Consider the following 25,416-nt stretch of genomic DNA (forward strand, 5'->3'; position numbering starts at 1 on the left):
ATGGTATGCTGGCAGCATTAATCTAATTAGCAGGGAGAAAAGGGAACCCCCTCCAATAAACCAGTAAAATTCTAACATAGGAATTTAAATATTAAGTTGAGGTCTACTTCAGTAGCTGAGAACTAGAAATTTTGCTAAAGATGATACCTTTTTTTCCCCCAAGATTTTAATAGGGCATGGGCGCTGCACTAGTAAAAAATGAAAACATCTGATCTTAATTTTAAATGAATGCAATTTACAATCTTCTACTTTTATTCTTCATCATCCAGAAGGAAGAGATTAGGTAATATGAACATTGAAAAAATATGTGTTTGCATTTATTCTACTGCTGTCTAACTGTGCTACACTGGTGTGTCATACCAATACATGTTTGTATACACACATCCACAACATATGAAAACCTTGTTATTAGTTTTCAGATTCAAAGAAAAGAATTACAAAACTGAATTGAACTGATTCTACTTCTCATTATTAAGTTCTTAGGCTAACTAATTCCTTTGCCTTTCAAATACGTACATTCAATCATTGTACATTGGTTAAGTGGTCACTTACACGCTTAGGAGACTGACAGCAAGTCAGCACTGCCTTCCTAAAGCTTCAGCTTTTCAGGGATGCCATGTGTTTGCTACAGCCATTTCATAAAAGTTCTGTTAATAGTCATAATACAAAAAAAATTTAGATAATTTCAATAATAATGGCTGCAAAGGCTCCATCATAGTAAGGTGAAATCTGTGCACTGCAATTAACAAGGGATTTGTGGTTTATGAAATGTACTTGAGGATGCAAATACTTCAGTGGCATTTTAATAGTAGAAGTATAATTTTTTCTTCCCAAAATAATTTTACTTAAAATTTGCTATCTAAACAACTACAAGTAAATCCCCTCTGTCTAGTAAAGAGATTAGAGACAGATCCAATTTCAACTGAGACTGAGATTTCTATCATTTGTAAAACAAATTAACCTTTCAATGATGAGAGTATTTTAAGTTCTGGAAACTGTGACCAACTTGTAACACTAGTAACCTAGAGTAACATTTATATTTTATTTTTGCTATTTGCAAAGATAGCACACTTTTATTGATTCTGAGTCTGTGTATCTTGGGCCCAAAATCTGGCTAAAGACTGACTACTAAGAGTTTTATCAGAAAAGAGTATAATTTTTTAGAAAACTTTTCAGAGAAACTTTATTTTTCAAGAGCATCCTGTTGCGGAATGTATTTCAGTCTTTGACTAAAATTTGTTTACAGCAGAATGGCCACAACAGCCCTGAGCAGTGCTATTAGCCCAGGTCATCTCACCCGTATTCATCTATGCAAGGCTGGAATATTCACTGGCATGAGGCTTGCAGTGTTCAGTGTTCCACATGGTGTATTTAAAAACAAACAAAAACTATCTAAATAACTTTAAATTGACCCTTAACATATGGACTTCTTTTTTTCCTTTTTATTTTTCTGATTTTCAGGGATGCAAGAAGAGAGAGAGAATGTCTAATACTGTGTAGCAGGTTAATCGTCAAAAGCTCACCAGAAGGAGGACTTTGTGTGTTTGTCAGTAGAGTAGTTGCTAGAAAGCAGCAGAGGTAGATTTGACCCCTGGCAGTAAAGGAAGACCTTGAAGAGGAGGAGCAAATAATGAAGAAAAGGAAGGAACCAGCCTGATGGAAGGATGCAAATGCAGCTAAAGAAGGTCTGGCAGAAAGAAACAGATCAGCAGGTGTGAAGAAAATGTGGGGAGGAAAGCACAGGGAAAAAAGACTGGTGGTAAGCAAAAGCAGACAACAGCAGTAAAATATCATAGTCACACACTGGGAATCAGTCACAGTAAACAGGAAGAACATGGGGTTGGAGAAATGACCCAGAGCATAAGAAAAGCATAGTCAGTGGTACAGGTTCTGTTTACACCAGGAAGATTTTTAAACTGCTTACTGAAAAGCAAGAACAAGGGATTGGGGGCGGGGGGGGGGAGGAGTAACAGGCAGGTGACATCTTTGCAAAAATCTGTAACACAAAAAATTTCTAACACTTATTTATGCAGAATCTTTTTCTGCTAGTACCAGGGGTCTGGCAACAGATCAGGTTGCATTTCTGAACTGCCGGAGAGGTTTAATTTGAGATAGTAACAACAAGGTAACATATAAACTCTGACTTTCCTCCTCCGAAATAAATCATGGCAACCAGTGATCCCATTGTGCTTTGTTGTTGCATAATTGTTAAAGAAATGCTTTCCGATGCCCTGTGAGAGGGGGTACTATCTCGAAAGCTCAAAGGGATTGTTCATTTGATCACTAAGCACAGTGTTATTCCAAGCACTCATGCACGCAGAGAATGCCTCTATTCTTATGTTCCCCTGAGAGTTGAGATCATCTGAGATATGTCGGCTATCACATATAAAGACCGAGGTAGAACTACTGGCAGGACGTTTTAAGTGTAGGGTTTTCACAGACCTGGAATTTCTGCATTTTCGGACAACGGTTGAACTTGCTGACCACTGGGCTAATTTAAAAGGTGTATATAAGCAATATACAAGGTGTGTATAAGCAATCCTTTACTTAAGGATTTCAAGCTTGAGAGCTTGTGTACTAAACAGGGAAGCAGTTTTAAGAATGACAAAACAGAAACAGATGTGTTTCTAATCCCAGATCCATCTGTATCTCCCCAAAGCAACAGGCAGAAACCTGTAAGTACATTTGATCCAAGGTTCTTAGCACAAGCAGATACTAACACAGGAGGAAAAAAAACCCACAAACAAACACAAGCAAATAAAGCAAGCAAACAAACAAACAAACAAACCACTCCAAAAAACCCACAAGGAAACCCCCTGCACTCAAAACCCAAACACTAGGCTAAAATGCTGCACACAAAAATAATGTAATTACCAAAGAACAAGACTACTCCATGCTGCCCTGTCCTACCTTCTCCTGTATGAGATTTATTTCTTACCTCTTAAAATTTGTTTTGCAATATTCCATTCAAGTCATTAAGATGTCCTTGTGATGCACTTCAATGATTCTTGAATTGTTTTGTTGAAAACATTATGGTTTTTACCAGTAATCTCAAAAATGAAATGTTCCCCCTCTTACCCCTAGATATATTAATTAAAAACAAACAAACAAACAAACAACAAAACAAACCCCCTCTCATTCATGCCACTTCAGCAAAAGCAGCATATAGGCAAGAACTCCAACTGGTACTATGTGCAAAAAATCTACAGAAAATTATACACTTTATGACTTATGCTTCAGAGAGACAAGGAAATTGCATATGCATCTCCACTGTGTGCACATTACACACAAACCACACACAATAGCCTAGAAATTAAATAGATGAATGTGCAGTGCATGAAAGGACATAAATATGCTTTATCAAATTCCTCCCCCTAATCTAAGTTGTAATTTTGTTTTCCTCTCTGTGGAAAACACAGCTTACTAGCATGAGTCCTTATTTTTGTGTAAAAATAATATCTTTAAAACAAATGCATTATTGTAACCTCAGCATTTTAAGGAGACTTGAAGTGTTCTAAAAACCTACACTTAAGTGCAAATAAACTGCAATTTTCAGAAAGATGAGACCTCATTAAAAGTTCTACAAAGAAGAAATGCTAGAATATTTCACTCAGAATAAAGTGTCGCTATTTGGCTCTTTTTTTTTTCTTTTAACATTATAAATCAAAAAAATTACAACTTTCAAATATTCCAAGGACATCCAAACCCCTTTTTATTCTCTAATTAAAATAACAAATAAAACACCCAAATAAAACTACCAGAAGGATCAAATATTTATATATGCCCTCAGTGAAAACAAATCTGCTAAATTAGAAGGGTTGTATTTTTATTTAAATCAGAATATTTGAATTATGAATCTGGCCTTTAAAAATACAAGTCTTCATGTTGCAATATTGTGTCACAACTATGTCAACATGAGCAGACTAATATAGGTGGAGGAGAAAATGCTCTAATTCAAGACAGCTCCCTGTGTCCAACTTGCTTATATTCAGCCTTTTCCCACAATTCATTTCTGATAAAGAACACGATTATGATACTCTGAAAAAACACAGGGTGTTTACTAGAAAAGTCAGATATTTGTATATATCAGTAGTGGTTGAGTGTCACAATGACTAGCCAAAGCAGTGTGTGATTTTGAGTAACATGCTGATTTCAAAACATTGACTTCTGTGTTCTCTGGGGGACAGCTCCACATGTGTTTTTTTTTTTTAAATTGGAATCTTGAAAATAATTTGCAAGAACATTTCAGACTCAGAAATCCAATAATAGGTACCTTAACTCTAGGTAGAACTAAAAAGGGTCCTTTTACACAAGAACTAAGATGGAACAGTAGAAAAGGCCTCATATTTTCACTGCAAAAGACATTTGTAATCAGCACATATGTTAAACAAAAAAAAAAGAGTGGCAAAAGTATAACTCAGAAACTAGAAAGACACTTGTCACCCCTTATAATTATTTAGAATTGAAAAAAAGAATTACAAGTCAGTACAGAAAGACTGTTGGGCTGAAGAGAGAAATCATTTCAATGTTTGCCATTATGGAGCAGTCACTAGCAGAGTTGTATTGGTGCAGGTATGACATTGCAGCTGTAATTCTGTCCAGGGCAGAAATGGTATACAGAGAGGGTGCTAATGAAGCACACATCCACACAGAATAATTGTGCTGTTGTGGTTCTGCTACAGAGTTTACCCGAGCAGAACAGGTTTTATCATGAAACTGCAGTTCCTCTCTAAAACTAGAGCAATTTGATTCTGGGAGATAACAGTTGCTGTGGGGGGTGTTGGGAAGAAGAAACACGTGTTTGCAAAGGGACCACAAAGAGCCATTTTAAGACATGTTTAAACAAGTTTCTCATCAGGTATAGTGCTACATCTTCCCATTATCTTTATAGTTCAATAGGCTTAGTGAGCCAGGAGCTTCTGCAGTATGAATAGTGACTAAAAGAATGCTGGAATTGAGTCTGCATTTGGCTTATGGTACTTTAGTAACAGAGGAAAAAAAATCATATGCACCACGAAAATAATTAGAGCACCTGAAAAGGAAAAAATAAAAATCCAAGTATGCATGCTTTTAAGTCTCAACTCCTCAGCTTCTCACTTTTAGAAAATTCCTTAATTAGGTTCAATCCCACTGATCACTCCAATCCACATCCTGAATACTAAATAGAGGCCAGATTTATTATTGCTGGCATATGGAAATAGAGGTCACACCTCTCTGCTGGAGCCCAGGGGGGATTTATCACAGAGGGAAAAGGCACAAACAGTTATTTTGCCCAGTTTTCTGATTCTCACTATAAGCCCAGATCCACCAAAATATCTAGGTCAAAATCTGGATAGCATTTTGAAGTGTTAAAGCATATTCCTAATCCTGCTGAAATCTATAGAAGTTCCTCTGTTTATTTTCATTTATCACTGTCCCTTTGTAGGTTGTGTAGCTCATGATGATGTTGGCCAGCCACTGATCCCTCACATCAAGGGCAGAGTAATTTGGTGGAAAAAGAAGAGGGAAGCTTTCATTTTTCAAGGGACTTAACAGTTTGTGGTTTAGGGTTTTATTTCAGCATGGATCTTGAAACAAATTGGCTTTCAGATCTTCATATCAGAATTATGTATTTTGAAACAAAGTAGTAAAATTATTTCAAGAAATTCTGGAAAATAAATAAAAAAATTAAACTTTCAGAATTTACATTTAATACTGACTAGGGCATTCAGACTGAAATAAGGCTCACTGTATAACTGATATCCCCACATCTATTACCTATTTTGTAGTAGATTTCCTGTGTTGACAAATGGAGAAGGAACATGATACTACAACAATAAAATCTGGAGATCAAACAAGAGGGTCTTGTGGTCATCTTAAGGATGGCCAGTTTACACACAAGATTAAACATGACACACAAAACAAAGGACAGCCTGAAGGTAAGTAAAAGGTAACAGAATAACACTAATGCCTACTCATGACATAGCCTTGCCTTACAAAAAATGAAATACTGGAAAATTTTAGACCTGATGAACAGGTGAAGCAGAAGATGGCAAAAATGTATCATGTCTACAATTAATCCTGCACAAAAAAGTTTTGCAAAGAATTCAGTCCACTCATGGCAATCAATGTCAAAACTGCAATTAAAACTTGGCCCATGTGTTCAAGAGTAAAATTATCTGCTTCTCCCATTTGGCTTTGGGTTGCAAGATGTCTGCAGACAAGAAAATGGAAATATCTCTCTGCTTGAAGCTACCTCAAGTCTGCTAGCGGAGCTGAGGACTTCAAGTACCATAGACCTAAGTCAGCATCTTCCTTGGTAGGAACCACGGCATGGCTCTGTTGAAATAAGCAGAGTTGCTGTGCTGAAAAAGCAGGAGGTCCTGTCAAGGCAAATAGAGTCGCTACATCCTGATAAACATTCAGGGAAGCACATTTATTTCAAGGAAGTAAGAGTTTGTCAAATGTCAAGTATTTATTTTTGAAGCATCAATATTTTCATTTTGTTTCCAATGAGTCCAGTGAAACAAAGTCTATTTATTGTAACATCACATGCTGTCTTAGTTAGGTATCCAAAACCTATCACTCTTGTTTCAAGAGCCAATTCAATCACTTTTCCACAAGCAAAGGTTAAAAGAAAATCCTATTACAAGTCTTTCAGAACAGAAATAAGAACTCTTGTGATTTCCTTTTGTCTGTAGACAGCTTCTATTGAAGTCACTTGAGATAAACAGATTTAGAGTTATTTTTGCACAGTCCATACATGTGTTTATTTAAACAACTGAGTTTAGTGTTTAAAATGCTGATTTCTACTGCAGTCATCCTGCAGCAGATTAATATGATGAACAGTAGAAATTTTAAGATGCTACAGCAAAAAGGACCAAAAAGAAAAAAAGAAAAACAACAACACAAAAAATCACAATAGATGACACCTACTAAAAATCACTCAGACTAATTTAAAGTTGCTGTTTTGATGGAGACACTTTACAGCCAGTATACAAATAGTATACTCCCTTCCAAATAAGTGGGAATATTAAAAGGCCTAGAGAAGGCCAAGCTTTTCATTGGCAACAGGGAAGAGAAGCATAGGGAAGGCTCTAGAGAGGGAGCCTGCTCTGAACAGCACTGAAAATAAAGAGCAGCATTATCATGGCTGTTCTCTGCTCCTCGCAAGGCTTGTGAGCGATTGCAGTCTTGTCGCCACCAGGATGTTTCTGTACAAGTACCAGTGTGTGCACACCAGTAAATACTAGTCCTTTTCACTTCTATTTTCCTCATCAAAAATAGATTATCTCAGATGTGAATTTCTGCTCTGTTCCTCCTTGTCAGCACTTAAAGGGACACTGTTATTCCCATAAAACTGAACTATTGCACAAGTGCTGCCAAGCTATGTATTTGAAGGAGTTAAGCCAAACCACAGTCAGCCTTCTTGAACAAATGCGTAACAGAAAGCCATAGTTTCAAGTATGGGTTGGATTTCCTGCCTGACATGGTACTGGAGCCCTGGAGTTTCACAGAGCTCCAGGGTACAGAGATGGGAGTGCCAAGGGGAAGCTGGCAGATGCCAAGTCCTGCAAATTTTCATTTGCTCATTCAAATGCTCTGCATTCCTTCTTGCTTTCACTCTCCATCACCATCAGATTCATTTTAAGTCTTGTGGGCACATTTGCAAATGCCATACATGAGGCTGAAGCACAATTTAGATTAAATCAGCAGAGAGAGAAAAATACTTTGTCAGGGTCACCACCAAAACAACTTGCGTGGGATGTTTATAACATGCTGTCATTCTCTACTTTCATAATCCTTCACAGGGGGCTTATTGCTGCTTGCCTCTTCCTTCCAGAGCTACACCCATCACGCACCAGGCTTGATATTTTCACAAAAGAACTGCTGCTGGATGATAGGATGCAGCTACAATGGCTCTCTTGATGCTGTTCCATAATCTTCGGGCATCAACCCGAATATAAGAAAATCCACAGCTTTTTCCACAGTCCCCCCCTTTAATACTGTAAGGACAAGTTGATGCATTTTGGATTTTTAAGCTCAACTCACTATCTTTATAGTTTTGCCGAAGTCAATAGATCTAATTACAGCATTGCCAGTGACCAAGACTTAAATGGGGGCACGAGTGGGAAGTATCACTAAGAAATCCAAGCCAGAATTTCTTAGGCCTATCTGATCCTGACAAGGATTGGAATTTCACCTGATTGACAGCATGCTGGATGGGAAGCACCAACTTTGCACTGACCTACTGTATTTATGAGGGCAAGATATTTACATCTGTATCCCCTTTTCCCCCTAGTTTCTATCTTCTGCATTCAGATAAGAAAAAAATCTGCGTTTGGATATCTCTCTCTTGATCTGTGCTGTGGGCAGCCTAGTGTGGCCTGGACTGACAGAGGTAATTATGGGGTCTAGACCATCGGCAAAGTGCCTCTTTTTAATCAGGGGAACTGACCACTAAAAGCCTGAGGAGAATCCATCGTTTTTATACAATTTTTGTAATATTCTGGTTCAAATCAGGTATTATGGATTTTATCCAGGAATTACGTAATGAAATCCCATAGTTTGTATTATGCAAGAAGTCAAAGTAGATTACTTTCATATTATTTTTTTTAAGACACAAAAGCATTATCAATCTTAGATGGTGTTTTCATTTTCTCCTAATATATGGTACAAAACCTCATTCTGGTTCCCTTTTAACCATTATATTAAAAAGTGAGCCATGTCGTAATTCAACTTCAATGACAACATCTGTTTTCATCTCTTCCACGACGGAAGAGTGGTTGGCTCATGGAGGACTAATCTTCTTGTTTCACTACCAGAACTGAGTGTTCATTCAGCCTCACAAAATTGGAAATGGGACAACAGCAACATTTCAGCTCCTTTCCCCAAAATAAAGATCTTTTAGAAGCACTTTTAATTCATTTACAGATAAAACCCTGCCTTAACCCTACTGGATGGTACATAAGGATCAGTGACAGAGAACACTAAGGGCTTCTGTGAAAACAGAATACTCCCTTGGGCTGCAGTGTGCTAACAGGATAAAGATACACTGGGAAAGCAGGAACTTGTTTTCCTGGCTAGCTAATTAGCCAAAGGCCTTGCATCACCACCCAGCAACAAGTGACATTAGACCACCCTTAGCAATCCTCACTTTTACAACCAGCTACAAAGTGTGTTCTGGATAACAATAGGATGGTAAATGCCTATTGTGCTTCCCCCCCATCTCTCACACAGACTCGCCCTTACTGAATAAACAAGGAGGGAAAAAAAAATCACCAGATTCTGTACACTGTATAGCAAGCATTAAAATAATGAATAAGTTATTTAGTGTTATTGTGCTGATTAATTACAGTGAGAACAGTCCACCACTGCTAAAAATGCAACAGGCATCTCTGGCTCAGCTCCACGTCTGTGCTAATGATCCTAGCAAATCCAGTCCCTATGATAAAAGAAAAACTCAAACTTCTGTTATGCATATTGCTTGCATGTGGTACACAAAAGAAAAAAAGAAAAATCATACCAAATCAGAGTTGTTAAAGTGCCCTTAAGTGCTTATATACTAATTTTGCAGCAAACATCAGTGCCATGCTAAAAGTAACCTTAAAAGTTTAGATGCTACTGGAGAACACTACATTAATTATAATGGCATGTTAACTAGCTAGATATCCAAGAGCTACTGTTACTGTTTAAAGCACCAGATGGCTACCAGAAAAAAAAATGTTTGAATGCTACTGTTAAATAAAGAAAATCCATTAAAATGAGCCATAATCAAACCAACCACAGAATTAACACAGAAGTTGCAAATATCTATAACTCTAGAAAATGCTTCAAACCTTAAAGTAACAAAAAATCTCACCATCTGGCCAGCTGCGGCCTCTGAAATCCTACAGGTCTCCACTTCATCAGTTCTCTAGTCTTCAGCTTTGCTTTTCCATATGTAAAATACATATAGTTTTTAAAACCCATTTTACAATACATAAAATACACAAGTTTCAGCCCCTTCCCCGAAAAAAAAAATAAAAATCTGTAGGTGGACACAAAAAACCCACACCAAAAAGAGAAAGCTGTAAGCTAACCCTGAGTTCCAACAACTGCACAAAAAAAAAAAAAGGCAAGTTTTTGTTTGTTTTTTTTTTTTTTATTAAAAGGTAAATTCTCTCCATCACAGAAAGCTAATCCAGGTTTGCTGATGTAATTTTGATAAAGCAGTGGTCACTGGATGAAAGCAGACAGGTCAAGTCTTGCAAGATACTGGGGAAAGGAAAGAGATGGTAAAGGAAAGCGGAAATATGTGGACAGCTGGAAAACCAGAATTATTACTTAGCATATAATGAAAACCTACAGGACACTAAATTCCCCCATTTGCTTCTCAGGCAAGAGGAAATAACTGCACCATGGTAATAACACCTATTTTAGGACCATTTGCTGTCTCACCACATTGATTTTTTTGTGTAAGCTTGCCATTATTTTGCATTAAAGTCATAGCTTGTGTTCCATAATTGATTGTGTTTACAAAGAGCTTCCCAGTAAGGTCACTGAACTGCGATAACCCTCAGCTTTTAGCCAGCTCCTGACAAGACTGCATCACCTTCTGATAAAGGCATTGTGCCTTCCAGCTCCTCCCTTCACATTCTGCTCCCTCCCTTTTTTAAAGAAGAATCAAAAAGCAAAAATGGATACAGGAAAAGAGTGACATCCATACAGATGTAACACACTGACATACATATTCCCACCTTTTAAGTATATTCTGTAAAACTAGAATACAGATTCTGTTATTTTTTAAGAGAAACTTTATAAACCATCCTTAAATCCTCAGCTGAACAAAAACCCAAAAAAAACTCCAACCCAAAACTGATATTAGTTACACAGCATCCAAAAATTCCTAGGTTTGGATGAAGTGGGAGCATGACTACATCTGTCAAACTGCTACAGACGGAAGTTTCACGGAGACAGAAGTTTTCTCAACCTGCATGGGTTTATACAACTACCTACAGGACATTCTGCGTAGGACACAGCAGCAGGCATCATCATAAGCAATGAATCAGGGTGAGTCAGGGTCACTGTGGAACTGTGCTGAATGTACACTTTTTTGCTGCATCTCTTAACTCTGCATACAAAAAGATACCTTAGGATGTACCCAGTACTGCAATTAGAAACAAGAGAATGGCAGATGGTGCTGGAAAAGCTCTATAATATGATCTTTTCTTTCAGGGGAAAAAAATGTTAATTTTACCTTTTTTTTATTAATAAAATCCATCCCCCCACACACACTAAACCCAAACAACAACAGTAACAAAACCCCAATACCTCACAGTACAACTCCAGCCTCACAGCATGGATCCCTGGAAAGCACTAAGCCAGAAGAACCATGGTCATATCCAGATATAATTTTAGACCTGATCTACTAGATAGAAATGAAACTTTCCTGTTTAAGAAGATCAAGTCTTACTGTATCTTTCCGAGGAAGATGTTTTTTACAATGAGGGTGGTAAAACACTGGAACAGGTTGCCCACAGAGGCGGTGGATGCCCCATCCCTGAAAACATTCAAGGTGAGGTTGGACAGGGTTCTGAGAAACCTGATCTAGTTGAAGACATCTCTGCCCTCAGTGGGGGTGTGACTAGATGACCTTCAAAGATCCCTTCCAACTCAAACTATTCTATGATTCTATCCTGAAAAGTTAGTTATCATTTTTCAAGTTAATGCAATATGGGGTTGCACCAAAGAAATGAAGGTCCAATCCTCCCAGTGGTCAGAGTGACTGGCAGTTTTCCCCCCTGCTTCTGCCTTACAATTGTAGAGTTGCAATGGATCTGATAAACTTCTGAAAATAATCTCTGGAAGTAAGGCTAGCAGTCACCTCCTGATCCACTTCCTTAAATGCATAGCACCATACCCAGCAATTTTCTTCTCTCCCTTGGACGGAGATGTCATTCATGATCCTTTTCTGACTACATACTGGTTGCAACAGACACCATGTTGACTACGTGCAAGTTCAACAGAAGTTTGTAGCAAGCAAGACATTCTAGTTCCCCATCACAGATGCATATTCAGTATATATGAGACAACAGAACTCTGTTGGGTGCCACAAGAAAATCCTTTCAAAGGACAAACAAAACTAACTCTTGTCAATTCAGAATTTCATAGTTACAAATACCATCACTGTGATGTCTTTTCTCTCCCATACCCTTACCCTTCTGCTCCACTTCTCCACTCTATCCTCTTGTATAAAATGTACTTCACTTTTGAGAATTAGCTCTCTGAAACACAAGACACACCTGACTTGTTTGTTTGTTTCATAAAGCAGCTGGTACAATGTGGTTTCATCGTTGGTAAGATCATTTCATATACACCCAGTATAAAATTAGTATTAAAGAGAAATGCTAAAAAAGCCCTCCAGAATGGTAAGTCCCAGATCCAACCCATTTGGAGAAAAAGAACAAGAAAACTAAGACATTTACGTTCGCTCACAAGTGGTACTCCACAGCAGTGGATAAAACCTTGCTTGTATCTACAAAGAATGCTGTCAGGTTAAGGAGACGTGCAAGAGATCCCCATGCTTGGTTCTTTACTGCCATGACATTTTCAATCAATAATAATGTGTTTGCTTCCAAAACTGTACCCAACTGATAAGGACTGCAGAAACCACACTTACTCCAGAAGGAAGTATTTCCAAAAGAAATACTGCCGTATTCAAACAGCACAGCTTTGTCAGATACTTTTTGTATAACAATCTTTAGAATTGCATCTATTCCATGGTGTTCACAGCAGAGAAAGTTCCCTTATCCTGACAAGTCATATTGTCACCTGGTCCAAGGCAATACTAACCTTGGAGAGGCCGGGGACAAGTGGAAATCAAGAGATTTCTGTCTTCTTGCTAAAGAACCCTTGACCTGGCAGTCCAGGCGCTCTGGTGGCCGCCAGGGTCTGGGAGCTGCTGCCACCGGGCGGCATCAGCGAAGAGGAACAGCCAGTGCTGTCGGGGGACCCGACTCCTCCCAGCGCCGGCTGCGCACCCACGCACCAAGACAGAAAAGGCAGGCAGCACTCAAGGGGTGCCGCCTCCACTTCTGAAGGGGGCTCAGTGGCTGCGTCAGGCAGGAACTGACTTCTCCGCTGCCTGTGCTAACCTTTCTGTAGGGGGTGGCATTGTCCAGAGAAAGCTGGGGAAAGAGATCTCTGTGAAAAATAAATAAATAAGTCATAAGATAGCTATCTGTGTGGAAAGGGAAGGCTGCGCTGCGCCCACTCAAAGGGACTGGAGGCTATTAAAAATTCTTCAGAAGAGGGATTCTAGTCAAAGCTGAAGCTATAAATTAACCAACTACTGGTGCATACTTGATGTTTAGTATAATTATCATCACTGGGGAAAAAGGAAGAAAAAAGAAATGAGGAATAGCTCATAGACCAAGCCATAGGAAGAATAACTGAGCAGGGTCTGTAATCCTTTAAGTCACAGGACCACAAATAACTCACCTAGGGAAAATTGTTTCAAGCTTATCCTCAGAACAAAGTATTTTAATAAATTTCCCAGAACTGCAGGGAAAGGCAGGTATACACAGCAGTGTCATTCTCAAGACACATGAAACTTGTATCGGCCAAAATATTCTCTCTGATTCTCACTACAGTGGTTTCATAAAAGAAAATTTCAGACTCCATTTGCACCATACTTCCTCTGTTTTCCTCCCATTTTGACCTAATCTTAAAAACAACAAACAAGCCAGACTTTCATTTGCAAAATGGTAAAGGGGTTGATATACGATGCTATAGTCTAACTGGTTTTGGAGCTGGAAAGAAATTTTCCTCTTTGTTGTGAGTTATCAGAGGTTGATCATCGGCTTATCTTAGATAACCAGTTCAGTTCACAGATTTGGAACATGGAAATTTTTAGCAATTTGTTAGTAAATCATTAGCTTTAAAGACCATGTAATACACTGCATGTTGACCTTCTTCAATTAGTAGTGAGGGTATAGATCACTGCATGTTGATTTTAAGGCTATCAACAGTGAACTTCACGGTTCTTAATTCCCGTCTTTAAGCTCACAGTCCCCACATGGACCACAGGCTAGACCAACTATTGGTTTAACTCACTGCTACATGGGGCTAATGATCAGAATACAGAGAAGGTTTAAAAGCCTGAGATTTTGCTGGTAGAAGGAGGTAGATGGAGAACTCCTTGGTTCGCTGTCTCCATCCTTCTCATGGAAAGAAAACTAGAGATCTAAACTGAGAAAGGACACAGCTTGAGATGCACATTACACCATACCGAGACACTTTATAACCAGTAATACTGGATCTACTGCAAATAACTGGTGGAAAAAATGGAGAGGAAATGAGGTAATAGCCTCAGCACTGACTTAATAAAGTTGAAAGCTATTTCTAAAGTCCATTTGTGGATTCATCAGACACTGGCACTATATGATCAATGTTGGAAGTATTCATACCAGGAATTCAGGCTCATGTGCCAATCACACTATATTATCTCACTGAGAAAAGATGATTTTGAACAAAAATAGTTTAAATGGTCACAAGCATTGTTTCCATATATAGATTAATTATCCATGTTCCATTCCTTTTGTACCTGGAAAGAAAAAAATTCCATACTGTATTCAAAAATATTTCACTCATCCAAAAGCTTTCATGCTAGACAGCCTTAGTAACACCTATATAACTTCTGCATACCTTGAGTTTCCACTCTAGAATATAACAGAGCTAAATACTGCACCAACTTTCTGCCTTGCCCTAACCTCTCAAGCATTAATGTTAGACTACTGCTTTTTATTGGAGTTCTATTAGTAAAAAATCAACATAAAGTTGGAATAAGAAACCTTTCCTTATCAGAAAAAGGTTTTTCACCCAGAGGGTAGTTGAGCTCTGGATCAGACTCCCCCGGGGAAGTAGTCACAGCCTGTCTGAGGTTGAGAAGTGTTTGGACAATGCTCTCAGGCACATGGTGGGTTCTTGGGGTGTCCTGTGCAAGGTCAGGAGTTGGACTCGATGATTCGTCCCTTCCAATGCAGCCTATTCTACAAGTCTATGATTCCCTGGCTCTTTTCCAAATCTTAATGCAGAAGAAAAGGTCAAATGCAGCTTTCAGATCAAATAATAAAACTACCAGCAAAACCTATATGGAGAGCAGGGAGGGGATTCACAGAAAAATACCAGGAGGAGATCATCTAAAATCTAGGCTTCCAAGTATTCTCAAAGGTCATCTGGTCTATCCTTCTAGCACAAGATGATTACATCAGTTTAGACAGTTACTTGTCTAACCTGTTTTTCAAGGCCTGCAATGATGAATTTCCACACTTTCCAGATGATGCACCCCAATGCTTTAGTATTCTTTTTAGGATTCCTTTTCATAATATTTGATCACATCTTCCTGCAATTTTAAGAATTCACTGTTATCCTGTACATTATGGATGGGGAAAAGTTTATTTTCCCTCTTACTGCATTAATCTTTAATTTTGTTGAACACTTAGATTCAATCTTTCTTCTCTCAGAGATGATTTGTTTTAGACCCTTAATCCCTCTTTGTTTTCTTCTTGGTCCTTTCCTCCATCTTTCCAGGTCTCTGTGGAACTGTACGGCCTGCACTCAAATGCTGTACACCAATATTAAATAGATCACTAAGACTTTGTGGGAATTGTCTTTGTACTAACATATCAAATAACATTTTCCACTTGTCCTAGTAACTCACCAAATACTTCATTATCCTCTGAAGACTGTTGTGTTAGTCTGGCTGTTTTCGGACTCTCTTTAGCTGATTCCTCCACCTTGGTTTCAGTACTCTGTAAAACAAACATTTATTGAGATTAGTTATTCTTTTATAGCTCTCAAATGGAAACACTCTTCAAACTTTTTAATTATACACATTACATTCTTAAAGAATAGTGAATTGTTAACACAGGTAGTTTTGGTATCTTTGCTATATATATATGTATATATATATATGTGGTTTTGCAAAATATTGAGGGCAAATACTCTCAGAAAATCCAGGGTTTTTGGTTTGGTTTTTTTCTTTTTTTTGCATCTATTTTAATCTGACTAGACCACATAAGATGGAGGTCTAGAAAAGACATCTAAATAAGAGAGAGATCTTAAACCATAAGAGACTTGTAAGTTTCCACCTTTCTTCCTCATATTTCATTTTATTTCTCTTGACATCTTCCACTGTTGACTTAGTGAACCAAGAGATCAGAAGATAGTGCACAAATATTTCTCCTTAGAGAGCAAAGGTAATTGAGCAGCCAGCTTCAAATCTTTAACCAACTCAGGTACTTAACTCTTTAAAGTACTTACCTATTTTTGAAGCAAATGTGCCAATTAGCTACCTGTTTTTAGACGGGGCTCAGAGATAAATCAACAGCTTTAGCACTTAAATTGCCAGAAGTTAAAGCATTTCATTCCCAAGATAGAAAAGGCTGAAGAAAACATAAGCTGTGAAACCTTGAGTTTTAAATATTTATACTGCTACTAAAGAAAAAATAACTCATGTTTTCAAAATGTTTTACTTTGGTACTCAAGAGAAATGTATATACGCAAACCTACAGCCAGGCAGACAGTAAACTACATAAGCAGTCAACTGCTGAATGATGGATATGGAGTGACTGATGCAATATTAAATATCACTGGAAAGAGTTGACTAACAGTTGAGGAAGGAATAAAAAAGAAATGTAGTATGTCTATGCTTTTTAAAAGAAGGATATGGCTCTACTCAAGTGCATACTCAGTCAGAAAGCTTTGTGTGATTTTGGAGAAATACAATTTTTAAATCCTGACATATATTTGAAAATGCTGTTTTACAATCTGTTCATGAAAATTACTATCTTGGGTCTCAGAAACACTCCCAAACTTCTCTTATTTTCCCTTATTAATAAGCATTAGGAAGATATAAGAAGATTAAGCCTGTCAACCTCCCTATAGAATACAGGAGTGCACACTAAAGGCACATAAACTCAAGAGACTTTGAAGCAAGACAGCAAGACTTTTCAGAAAAAAAGTTACAGATAGACCTAGCAAGCCTACTGGTGTCACACAGCAGCAGACAAGAATTAGGGAAAGCAGAGATGGAGAAACTGTGCTTCAGAGGACAACTGCAGGTCCTTCCTGGACCAGGAAGTTCCTGTAGGAGTGAAAGGATTCTGCACTCCCTCGAGGCACCAACCTGAGCATCCCATGCAGAAAACCCATCAGCTATGAACCTCTCAGATCTGAGGAGAGAAATCAATTTTAGCAGATGCTCACATCACTTTGGCCTAACTAGTGTCCCTCGGGAAGATGGAGGAACCCAGTCAGAAATCAGTAGTGGCTGTACTGGGAGGAAACTTGTTTTGGGTAAACAACTCCGTAATCAGCACAAATAACTTAAAGTCCTTTCCCCACAGATATAACTTGTAAGTTGTGGAGCCACCCAGTGTGCAATGTGTTAGGTGCCATCCACACACAGGAGGGACACAAGCCAAGGTCCACAGCATCTGTAATGGTTTACTGAATGACCTGCATTTAGAGGTCACTGATTCCGTAAGCTGCATATTGTAGTAAAATATCCTATTTTAGTTGCTCTACAGTGAGCAGCAAGTCAACTTCATCTTTGTTGTACAGAGAGAAGGAGACCAACCTTCAACTCTGAAAAAAGCAGAAGAGGATATCTGCTACAGCAGGGTAAGCCAATCCCAAAGAAAAAAAAAAAAATAAAAATTGTGTCATCATGGATGAGGCAAAATTAATACATGTAGATGATCGAACCAAGTTCAGGGCTTTCCCAAATGAAGGGGATATCTGAACTCTTGATCAGAGCTGATGCTCTAGGCTTTGTAAAGGCAGTGCTTGTTAAATCCATCTTCAAGTGTATTTCATTATATTTCATGTATGGTAAAGCTGGTAGTGCAGGAGGAGAGGGGTTGCTATGCCTCATGCTCTTGTTCCTCTTGGGAAACAGCTGGAAGTCTATAACCTGCTGCAAGGCATCAAGAGCAGTAGCAACAAAACACTATCCAGCAGAAACTCAGCTGTGATACTCAGCTATGAAACGAGTTTTCACTCCAAGCTCTTAGTGGAGAGATGTTTGCATCCCTCACTTCGAAAACATGGTTTTGGCAGTCACGGGGAAACTAGAAAGACTGAACCCTGAGACATTTTGGTTTGAGTTAAATCACTGGAAAAACTACATAGCAGATGTGCTGTCTGATCCCTGCATAAGTCACAATGTTGGTGTTGACAGATACCAGCTCCAAGACGATGACAGCAAAGTTGTATGATTTATCAGCCTAAAACATGACAGTGCATGGTTGGATGTAATTCTGCTTGGCATGTCTTCTTAACCAAAATGCAAACTTTAAAAAGATATGTTTTGCTTTATTATTTGCACCAAAAAAATGACACATTTTTGCTGTCATATATATAATATTTATATTACCAAAACCAATACAAGGAAAATCACTGCAAAAGAACAATCAATGATCCAGATGTTCCAAAAAAAAGATGTGCTGCAAAACAGCACTTGAAAAGTCAAGGCATGGTCAGTTGCTTGATTCTTTTTTCTAGTATCCTGAAAAAAAAGTATCTCCATTCTTTCAAATGGTGCACAGAAAAAGTGAAAGCACATCGCCTTACGCTGCCTGAGCTGTGCCAGGAGGGATTCTTTACCTAGAGTTATAGTGTGCTTGTGGCTGGTTATAAAATAAAGGCCCTTTGTACATAACAGAGTAAACATAATTCTATCTAGCTCTTTCAGGTTGAATACTCAATGCAGTTTCCATAGTGATAGGGAAAATAGGTTTATTTTACAGTATCAGTTCCCAAGAGATCAGATATATGATTTTAGCATGAAATAAACATTAAACTCAATGAGTTTAATAGGCTTAAACTCAAAAAAATTCTCTCACCCCTAAAAGCATCTCTTAACCTGTACTTCAGATAAAGTGAGGAGGATGTGCCCCATTCTGCAGGTGTTCCAGCATTGGAAGAGAAACCATAGGGCACCAAAATCACTACCAAAGCACAATTAAGTTGTATTTCTTAAATGAATCGGGCCACTCATGTTCCAAAACACCATAAACACCTACGTAGCAAGCCAGCATCTACTGCATGATAACAGCTGGTCACAGACTGGAAATACTTCTATTATTTCATAAAGCATTTACAAAATAAGACATACATACACATATACATCAACTGTATATATGTGAATATGTACATGAACAGCTGCTCTTGATTCAGACTTGATAAAAATTAGAAACTTCATTATAATCTGCCTCAGTTTCACAAGACATTTTTGGCCCAGCTTCCTACTGTAGCTATCCCCTGGTGCCTTTGACTCAGTTCACCTGTTTTCCATCCATGTGAACACCACAGGCTCCATATTACACAACATTTTAAAACTTTGATAGGTAAATATACAGATAACCAGGAGTTATCAAAATATTTGCAACAAATGAACAGCAATATTAAAAAAATGTTTTGGTTATATATATACCCATTAGTGTAAGAAGTGAGGCTACTAGCATTTTGCTGCTATCAGTGTCTACTTAGATGATCTTTACCTAGGTGGGAAATGTTAAGAAGTGCTGAGTTACAATAAGCTATACTCTGCAGGTACTAAGCCAGGTTAAAAAGTGTGGTGAAGCATATTACATTTACAGAAGCAGCTATGCCCTCAGGAAATGGAAAGTTGTACTATAGAGTATTCAAGCTCACTTTTTAACTAGTTTGCCATTTTTGCATACTAGTTAGGAAGGGCTTGTTTCTTTTCCTTTAACCACAAAGCTGTTACTCAATGACTTCAGTTTCTAAATGATAAAACCACATAGCAAACTTAAAAATTCTCATCAGAAACCAAATAATTATTCAAGAACTGTTATATCTAAATGAGAATTAAAGAAATCCACTGTGAAGCAAAGATCCATATTTTCTGTGCTCTCAGTCCTGCCTTTTACAATCTACTCCTTTTTCTTACTATATACTTAGCTAGTATGTTTAGTTCCATCCCAATGGCACAAATGAAAACAGCTAAAATTTTCTTTATTTTCAGAAAAGTGCCACACATGGACATCAAGAATTCTAACTGCAGCAAGACAACAGAGACCACGAGTGCACGAACTGCTGCTTTGGCAGCATAGACATTTCTCCAGTTCCTTCTCTCATTCATTTCTATCCACAGCACATTGCCTTCCCTCCTCAGTGCCTAGCAGCACTGGAGGCATGGTTAAACACTTGATTCCTCCCCATGTTACATTTATAAAACTAAGACAGACAACAGACACCACTTCAAAAGACAGACAAGAGTTTCTGATGGATAAAACCATACTGGACTGTCAATAAACCTTCATTTTGAAATAGGAGAAAAAGCAGAAATTATTGCAGACAATAACAATCTGGATAATCCAAACTATATCCACAGCAGTAGATCATGCTGCTCCAGACTCAGCTGAAGAAGTCTGCAAAGCATTCCTGATTTTCTGCTTCTGCAATGATATTCACCTAAATTCTACCATGCAAGGCTACCTTGCATTCACAAAATGTATATATGCTGTTCAGGCTATAGTATACCTTCAGGACACTCTATGTATTGTTTCTTCTCAGAGCTAACTGATTTTCCACAGAGTTCCATGTGAAAAAAATAAGAAAAATCTTTAAAACAGGAATATGTGCTCCTTCAAAATTGTGACAGTAACAGGATTGAGAGACACATATCATTAAGTCTGTCAAATGCACAGATGTGTCTCTAAATACCAAATGCTGCTGCAATCAGCCAGACAGGATTTAAGTCAATCTTAACAACCATAATTTTCTTCATAATTTTTGTACTGTGAACCTCCAGACTAAGTATTAACAATGTTGATTTCATAAAAGCTGGAAGAATTCCTTGTTACTTTCTTATCAGAGACCTCAGTCTCAAAGGTTTTAGCTCCTGTTCAAAGAGAGGAATTTTTACATGTACAGCTTAACACATTCAAACAGATGAGATGCTGTGGACAACCCTTCTTAGCAGCAAGAATTCATGGAATGGCAGTTGGCCCTCTTCAGGTGAGCAGAGATCACCTGGACCTGCATTAACAAGTACGTTCAACCATTAATTCTTCTTAAATGTGGAGATTTTCCAAACCCTTTCCATTAGTACAAAAACTCATAGACATATTAGCAAGCACCAAGCTTCTTGCACAAAGCAGGAATGGTGAATTTTAACATCGTTATACTGGCTGATTCCTACTCCTCCAGCAAGACTACTGCCATCATTCAGAACAGGGTTATGCCAGACTGAAGTTGGGCTCATGTTATCTATACAGCTTCAAGCTCTTGAAAACATTCCAGGAACTCCTACATCAGTTCGTTCTTCAGTCCCCATCAGCCAAGAAGAGGATTCAGATTTTACCATTAATTTTCAGTTAAATAAAATAACTCTTTCAAACATCATGCTAATCATCTTCAATTTTCTAGTATATCTCATATTTCACTTTTATTTTCATTTCTACAGATTCTTTATGTTCAGTTTCTAAAATGCAATACTCAAAATATCCCATACTTGATAGTTTCTACAAAATTCTATATGTAATTATTTTTACATTCCCATGCATGTGTCAAAATCTTATTTAAGATATAAGAGTGAAAAAAAAAATGACAGGGTGATGTAAAGACAGAGGGCTAGAGTTTTCCAAGGAGTTTTCTGTTCCTCTCAGCTTCAACAGTACAGTGCTACTGCTGCTATTGATGCCAATGATGGAGAATTTCCAAAGAAGTTGCAAACAGAAGGATGTCATCACTAACCCCCAAGGCAGACAAAGGCCCTTTGAAAAAGGTCTGAGATGCCTCAGACACATTATCCAGGTCTTTGAAGAAACTAAGTCAGTCTATTAGAAAACCTTAAGGTACCAAGGGGTTGCGATAAAAACCACTGAATTCCAACTCAAAACTTTGCTACATTCCCCATTACCAGTTCCACGCTGTTTTGCTGTGTGCTTCCCTTCACTTACAAAGGGTGTTTAAAAATTACTTCTGTTTGTGGAGAAGTTTCACAGATTTCACAGATTTCACAGAATATTCTGAGCCTTTAAATGTTCCTGACTACAATGGGGTTCTCATACTTTATAACTGAACTGAAGTCTCTTCAGCTCAGAATGTAACAGGTAAAGACAACTAATGAACCTATGGTATGCTACTAGTTAGCTTTACTAGTCCATACGGTATTTCCCTGTGCTGAGGAGGGAATTTCAAGCATGTAATAGGGAAAAAACAAGGGATTACATTACTGTGTCCATACTACTAAGAGAGGTTTAATTGCATTTGGGAGCAAGTTGCTAAAATGACAGAGTTCATTTGGGAACAAAACTAAATAAAAGCAAGTCAGACAACCCTGTGCAAGAATCAAGATTTTTGTAAGAATACTGTGAACAGAAAAAAAACAACCTCAGGTACCCCATGCACAGGGGTAGAGGGAGAGGAAAAGCTGTGTTAGCAATCTGTTACTTCATGGGTACTGTAAGATACTGCCAGAATCAGAAATTCTCATAAAACAGCAAGGAATTTGCAAAACAAGTTAAAACAAGACACAAAAATATGCTCTGGGTCAATATATTCAATTTCAAGCAAATGTCTTCCACTCGGTGCACATTAACACATACACAGGAAACCTGGATGTGACTCATATAAAATTCAGACAAGTATGGACAGGGTTATGACTTGCTATTTCCTCTGCCAATCCTACAGAGTAACTGCCACTGCACCAGCTGTACAAGCAGTGCAGTGGCACATGTAATAGGAAACTGGGAAGATCAGTATAAGGACCTAAACCCACACTTGGCAACACAGCGAGGTTTGACAGCTCTAGAACACTTGGCCTGGCCCTACTATTATTAAAGCACATGTCCTACCTGCTTTGAACCCAGGCAGCGTTTCTATAGTGCCACTGCAAACAGCATTTGGCAGGCAAATTGATGGATGGAGCTCTCTTGACCTCATGAATCAAAGAGGAACCATAACAATGCTCAATGAACAAAATCAAAAATAAAAACTTTGGATATCAAGCACAAGAGCACAACTCTTTTACAAAAAGTCTTCAAGCACATTTCCAGAATGGTCTGAAAAGTGATAACTATCAATAAGGATGCTTTCACAGTCCACTCATCACCTTCGTCTTATCTAGACTGACTACTTTCCTTTAAGCACTTGTTTTAGCTGCATGCTGAATAAGTGAAAATATTTCACTCTCTATTTTTTTCAAGGAAAGGATGTGGTTTAGGTCATAAATACACTGAGAGCTGAGGCTGCAGCATCAACTTTGTATCTCCTTAAAAGCTTCATAAATCCATTGAACAACGGCAGTGTGTGACCCTAGCACACTAGTAATTTGCAAATGCCACCACCTGAGATCTTTCTGAAGGGCTATAATAAAACAGTGTACAACAGCAATCAGGTTTTCTTCACAGCTAATGAAAGCACTTCTATATTCCAGCATATTCATAAAATCTGAATTCATATAGATATCCAATATACCAGAAAAAGATAAAGAAGGTCATCTAAGCATCTGAATAATAAAATCTATTGTAAAAGCACAAGAGAGATGCAAAATCTAGCAACTAGTTAAAGAATGATGCACAATAGTTAAGAGGGAAAAACCCAAAGCCATTAAAAAAGTGCAAAATAACAATCCACCAGTCAGGAACAGAGCATTACAAATGTTTTTGGGGGCAGGGGTGGTTCAGGCAAAAAATACCTTTCAACCTCATACATTGAACTTCTTATATCACAGGCTTGAGTCTGGCAGTTTGCAATTAATAAAAAGCAAAATAATTGCTGCTGCCAAATAATTAGAGATCCTCAGCCTTGAATCCTCCACATGACTGACTGTGGCAGAAAACCTGTTGATTTGCCCCTTTTAACCACAGGAAGAGAGAAGAGATGCAAAAGTGATGGCAGTTGTCTATGGGGAGCTCAATGCAACAGCACAGCAGGGCGCTCAGCAGCACTACAAACACGCCTCAAAGCAGCACCGTGAGGATTCCTGCCGCTTCTACAAAGCAGCACTAATCAGCAGAGAAAGCAAAGGCACTGAGAGGTCTTCTAACACTTGCCTGCAGGCGACCTAGAAATATCTGGGCACAAAGGGGTACAGCTAGGAGACTTCATCATTCCAAACCATGATTCAGTGCAGAAGTCACCTGATGTCATGGTACTCAGAGGGGCTACAGCCCTTTCCCAGACTCCCACCAACGACTCGTTGTACAATGCTGCATTGCTGTGTTTGCTTGATGCTTATGGATGTTTAAAAAAATGAAAAATAAAAAATTATGCCTGAAGCAATGTCCAAATCTGCTGCATCACACACATCTGCAGTAATCCCAGGAACAAGAAAAGTGCCTTAAATCAGCACGAAACCCCCCCCACCAAAATAGTCAGTTAAATACTATTCACTTTCTTCCATCACCTAGAAGGTATTTTGAGTGAAATATATTACAAAATGAAACTATTACAGACCATCTCAGAAATATGCACTGTAAAAGTGTCAGGCCTAAGAACAGTATGAGACTATTAGAAATAAACCCTTCTGCCACATTATCAGCAATAAAACGTCTTTTCTGGGCCCCTGGTTGTGAAAATCTTCTGGCTTCTGTGGTATTCCAATTGACAGCAGACAGGTATTTTTGACAAAAACCCAACATAGTTGATATCCTGACTCTGAAGCTGGCATTACCATTGTTAAGAGAAAACAGATAAGGTTTCCCTCATCAACATAAATTGTTGACTCCACCAGCCTGCAGAAGCCAAGTGGAACACATGTGACTATGTGGGCTACAAAAAGCTGAAGCACAACTGCGCCAACTAAACACGCACAGAAGGAACTCGGCACATAACACCAAGGATTAGCTTTGCCCAGTTCCCCAGCAGCAAACCAGATTGCAGGGAGGCTAGAATTTCACTTCTGGTAATTTATTCTTAATTCCATTATTCGCAAGAACCAGTCCCTCACTGTGCAAAATAATTACACAGAATATATGCCTGGGTCATTTCCTCAATGCAGTTGAAGACTGGCTTTCTTGAATAATAAAAGTATCTTTTAGTGCTTGGTCTGTGTTAAGAGGCTACAAAAAGAAGAGGCTACAAAACAGCAGACAACTTTAAAACACTTTCTTGCTGTTCTACTCATAGTGATTCATGACACTAATTCAAATCCTTTTTGAGCTTAATGAGCAGGAAACACTCTGAAACAACTGCCACTGCACATCAAAAATGAACTTACAACTTCTTGAATTTAATTTTCACTTCCAAGTCTATAGCTCATGGGGAAAGAAAGTTCAAAAGCTGCTATAGAGAAGCACTTTACATTCAAAATTACATCTCTTCAACTCCCTAAAACCTACCAAGACATTTTCAGCATTTAAAAAGCAAAATTTACAGGTATTTGCCAAGAATTAAAAGAAGAATAAAATTTAACATCAA

At 38.2% G+C, this 25,416-nt stretch overlaps 1 protein-coding gene across 2 annotated transcripts in view; it reads right to left on the reverse strand.

The window, feature by feature from the left end:
• LOC114000755 (myelin basic protein) overlaps nt 1-25,416 on the reverse strand; it is a 114,600-nt gene that overhangs the window by 39,393 nt on the left and 49,791 nt on the right. The window contains exon 3 of one of the 2 annotated variants that reach the window (XM_027745303.2): nt 15,683-15,773. The exons of the other annotated variant lie outside the window; for it this stretch is intronic. Coding sequence (XP_027601104.1) covers nt 15,683-15,773 — 91 coding nt within the window. The remainder of the gene's footprint in view (nt 1-15,682; nt 15,774-25,416) is intronic. 2 annotated transcript variants of the gene reach the window in all.

This window comes from Pipra filicauda, unplaced genomic scaffold, assembly GCF_003945595.2.
Source record: "Pipra filicauda isolate LSUMZ 115617 unplaced genomic scaffold, ASM394559v2 scaffold224_size1409572_pilon, whole genome shotgun sequence".
Lineage (NCBI taxonomy): Eukaryota > Metazoa > Chordata > Aves > Passeriformes > Pipridae > Pipra > Pipra filicauda.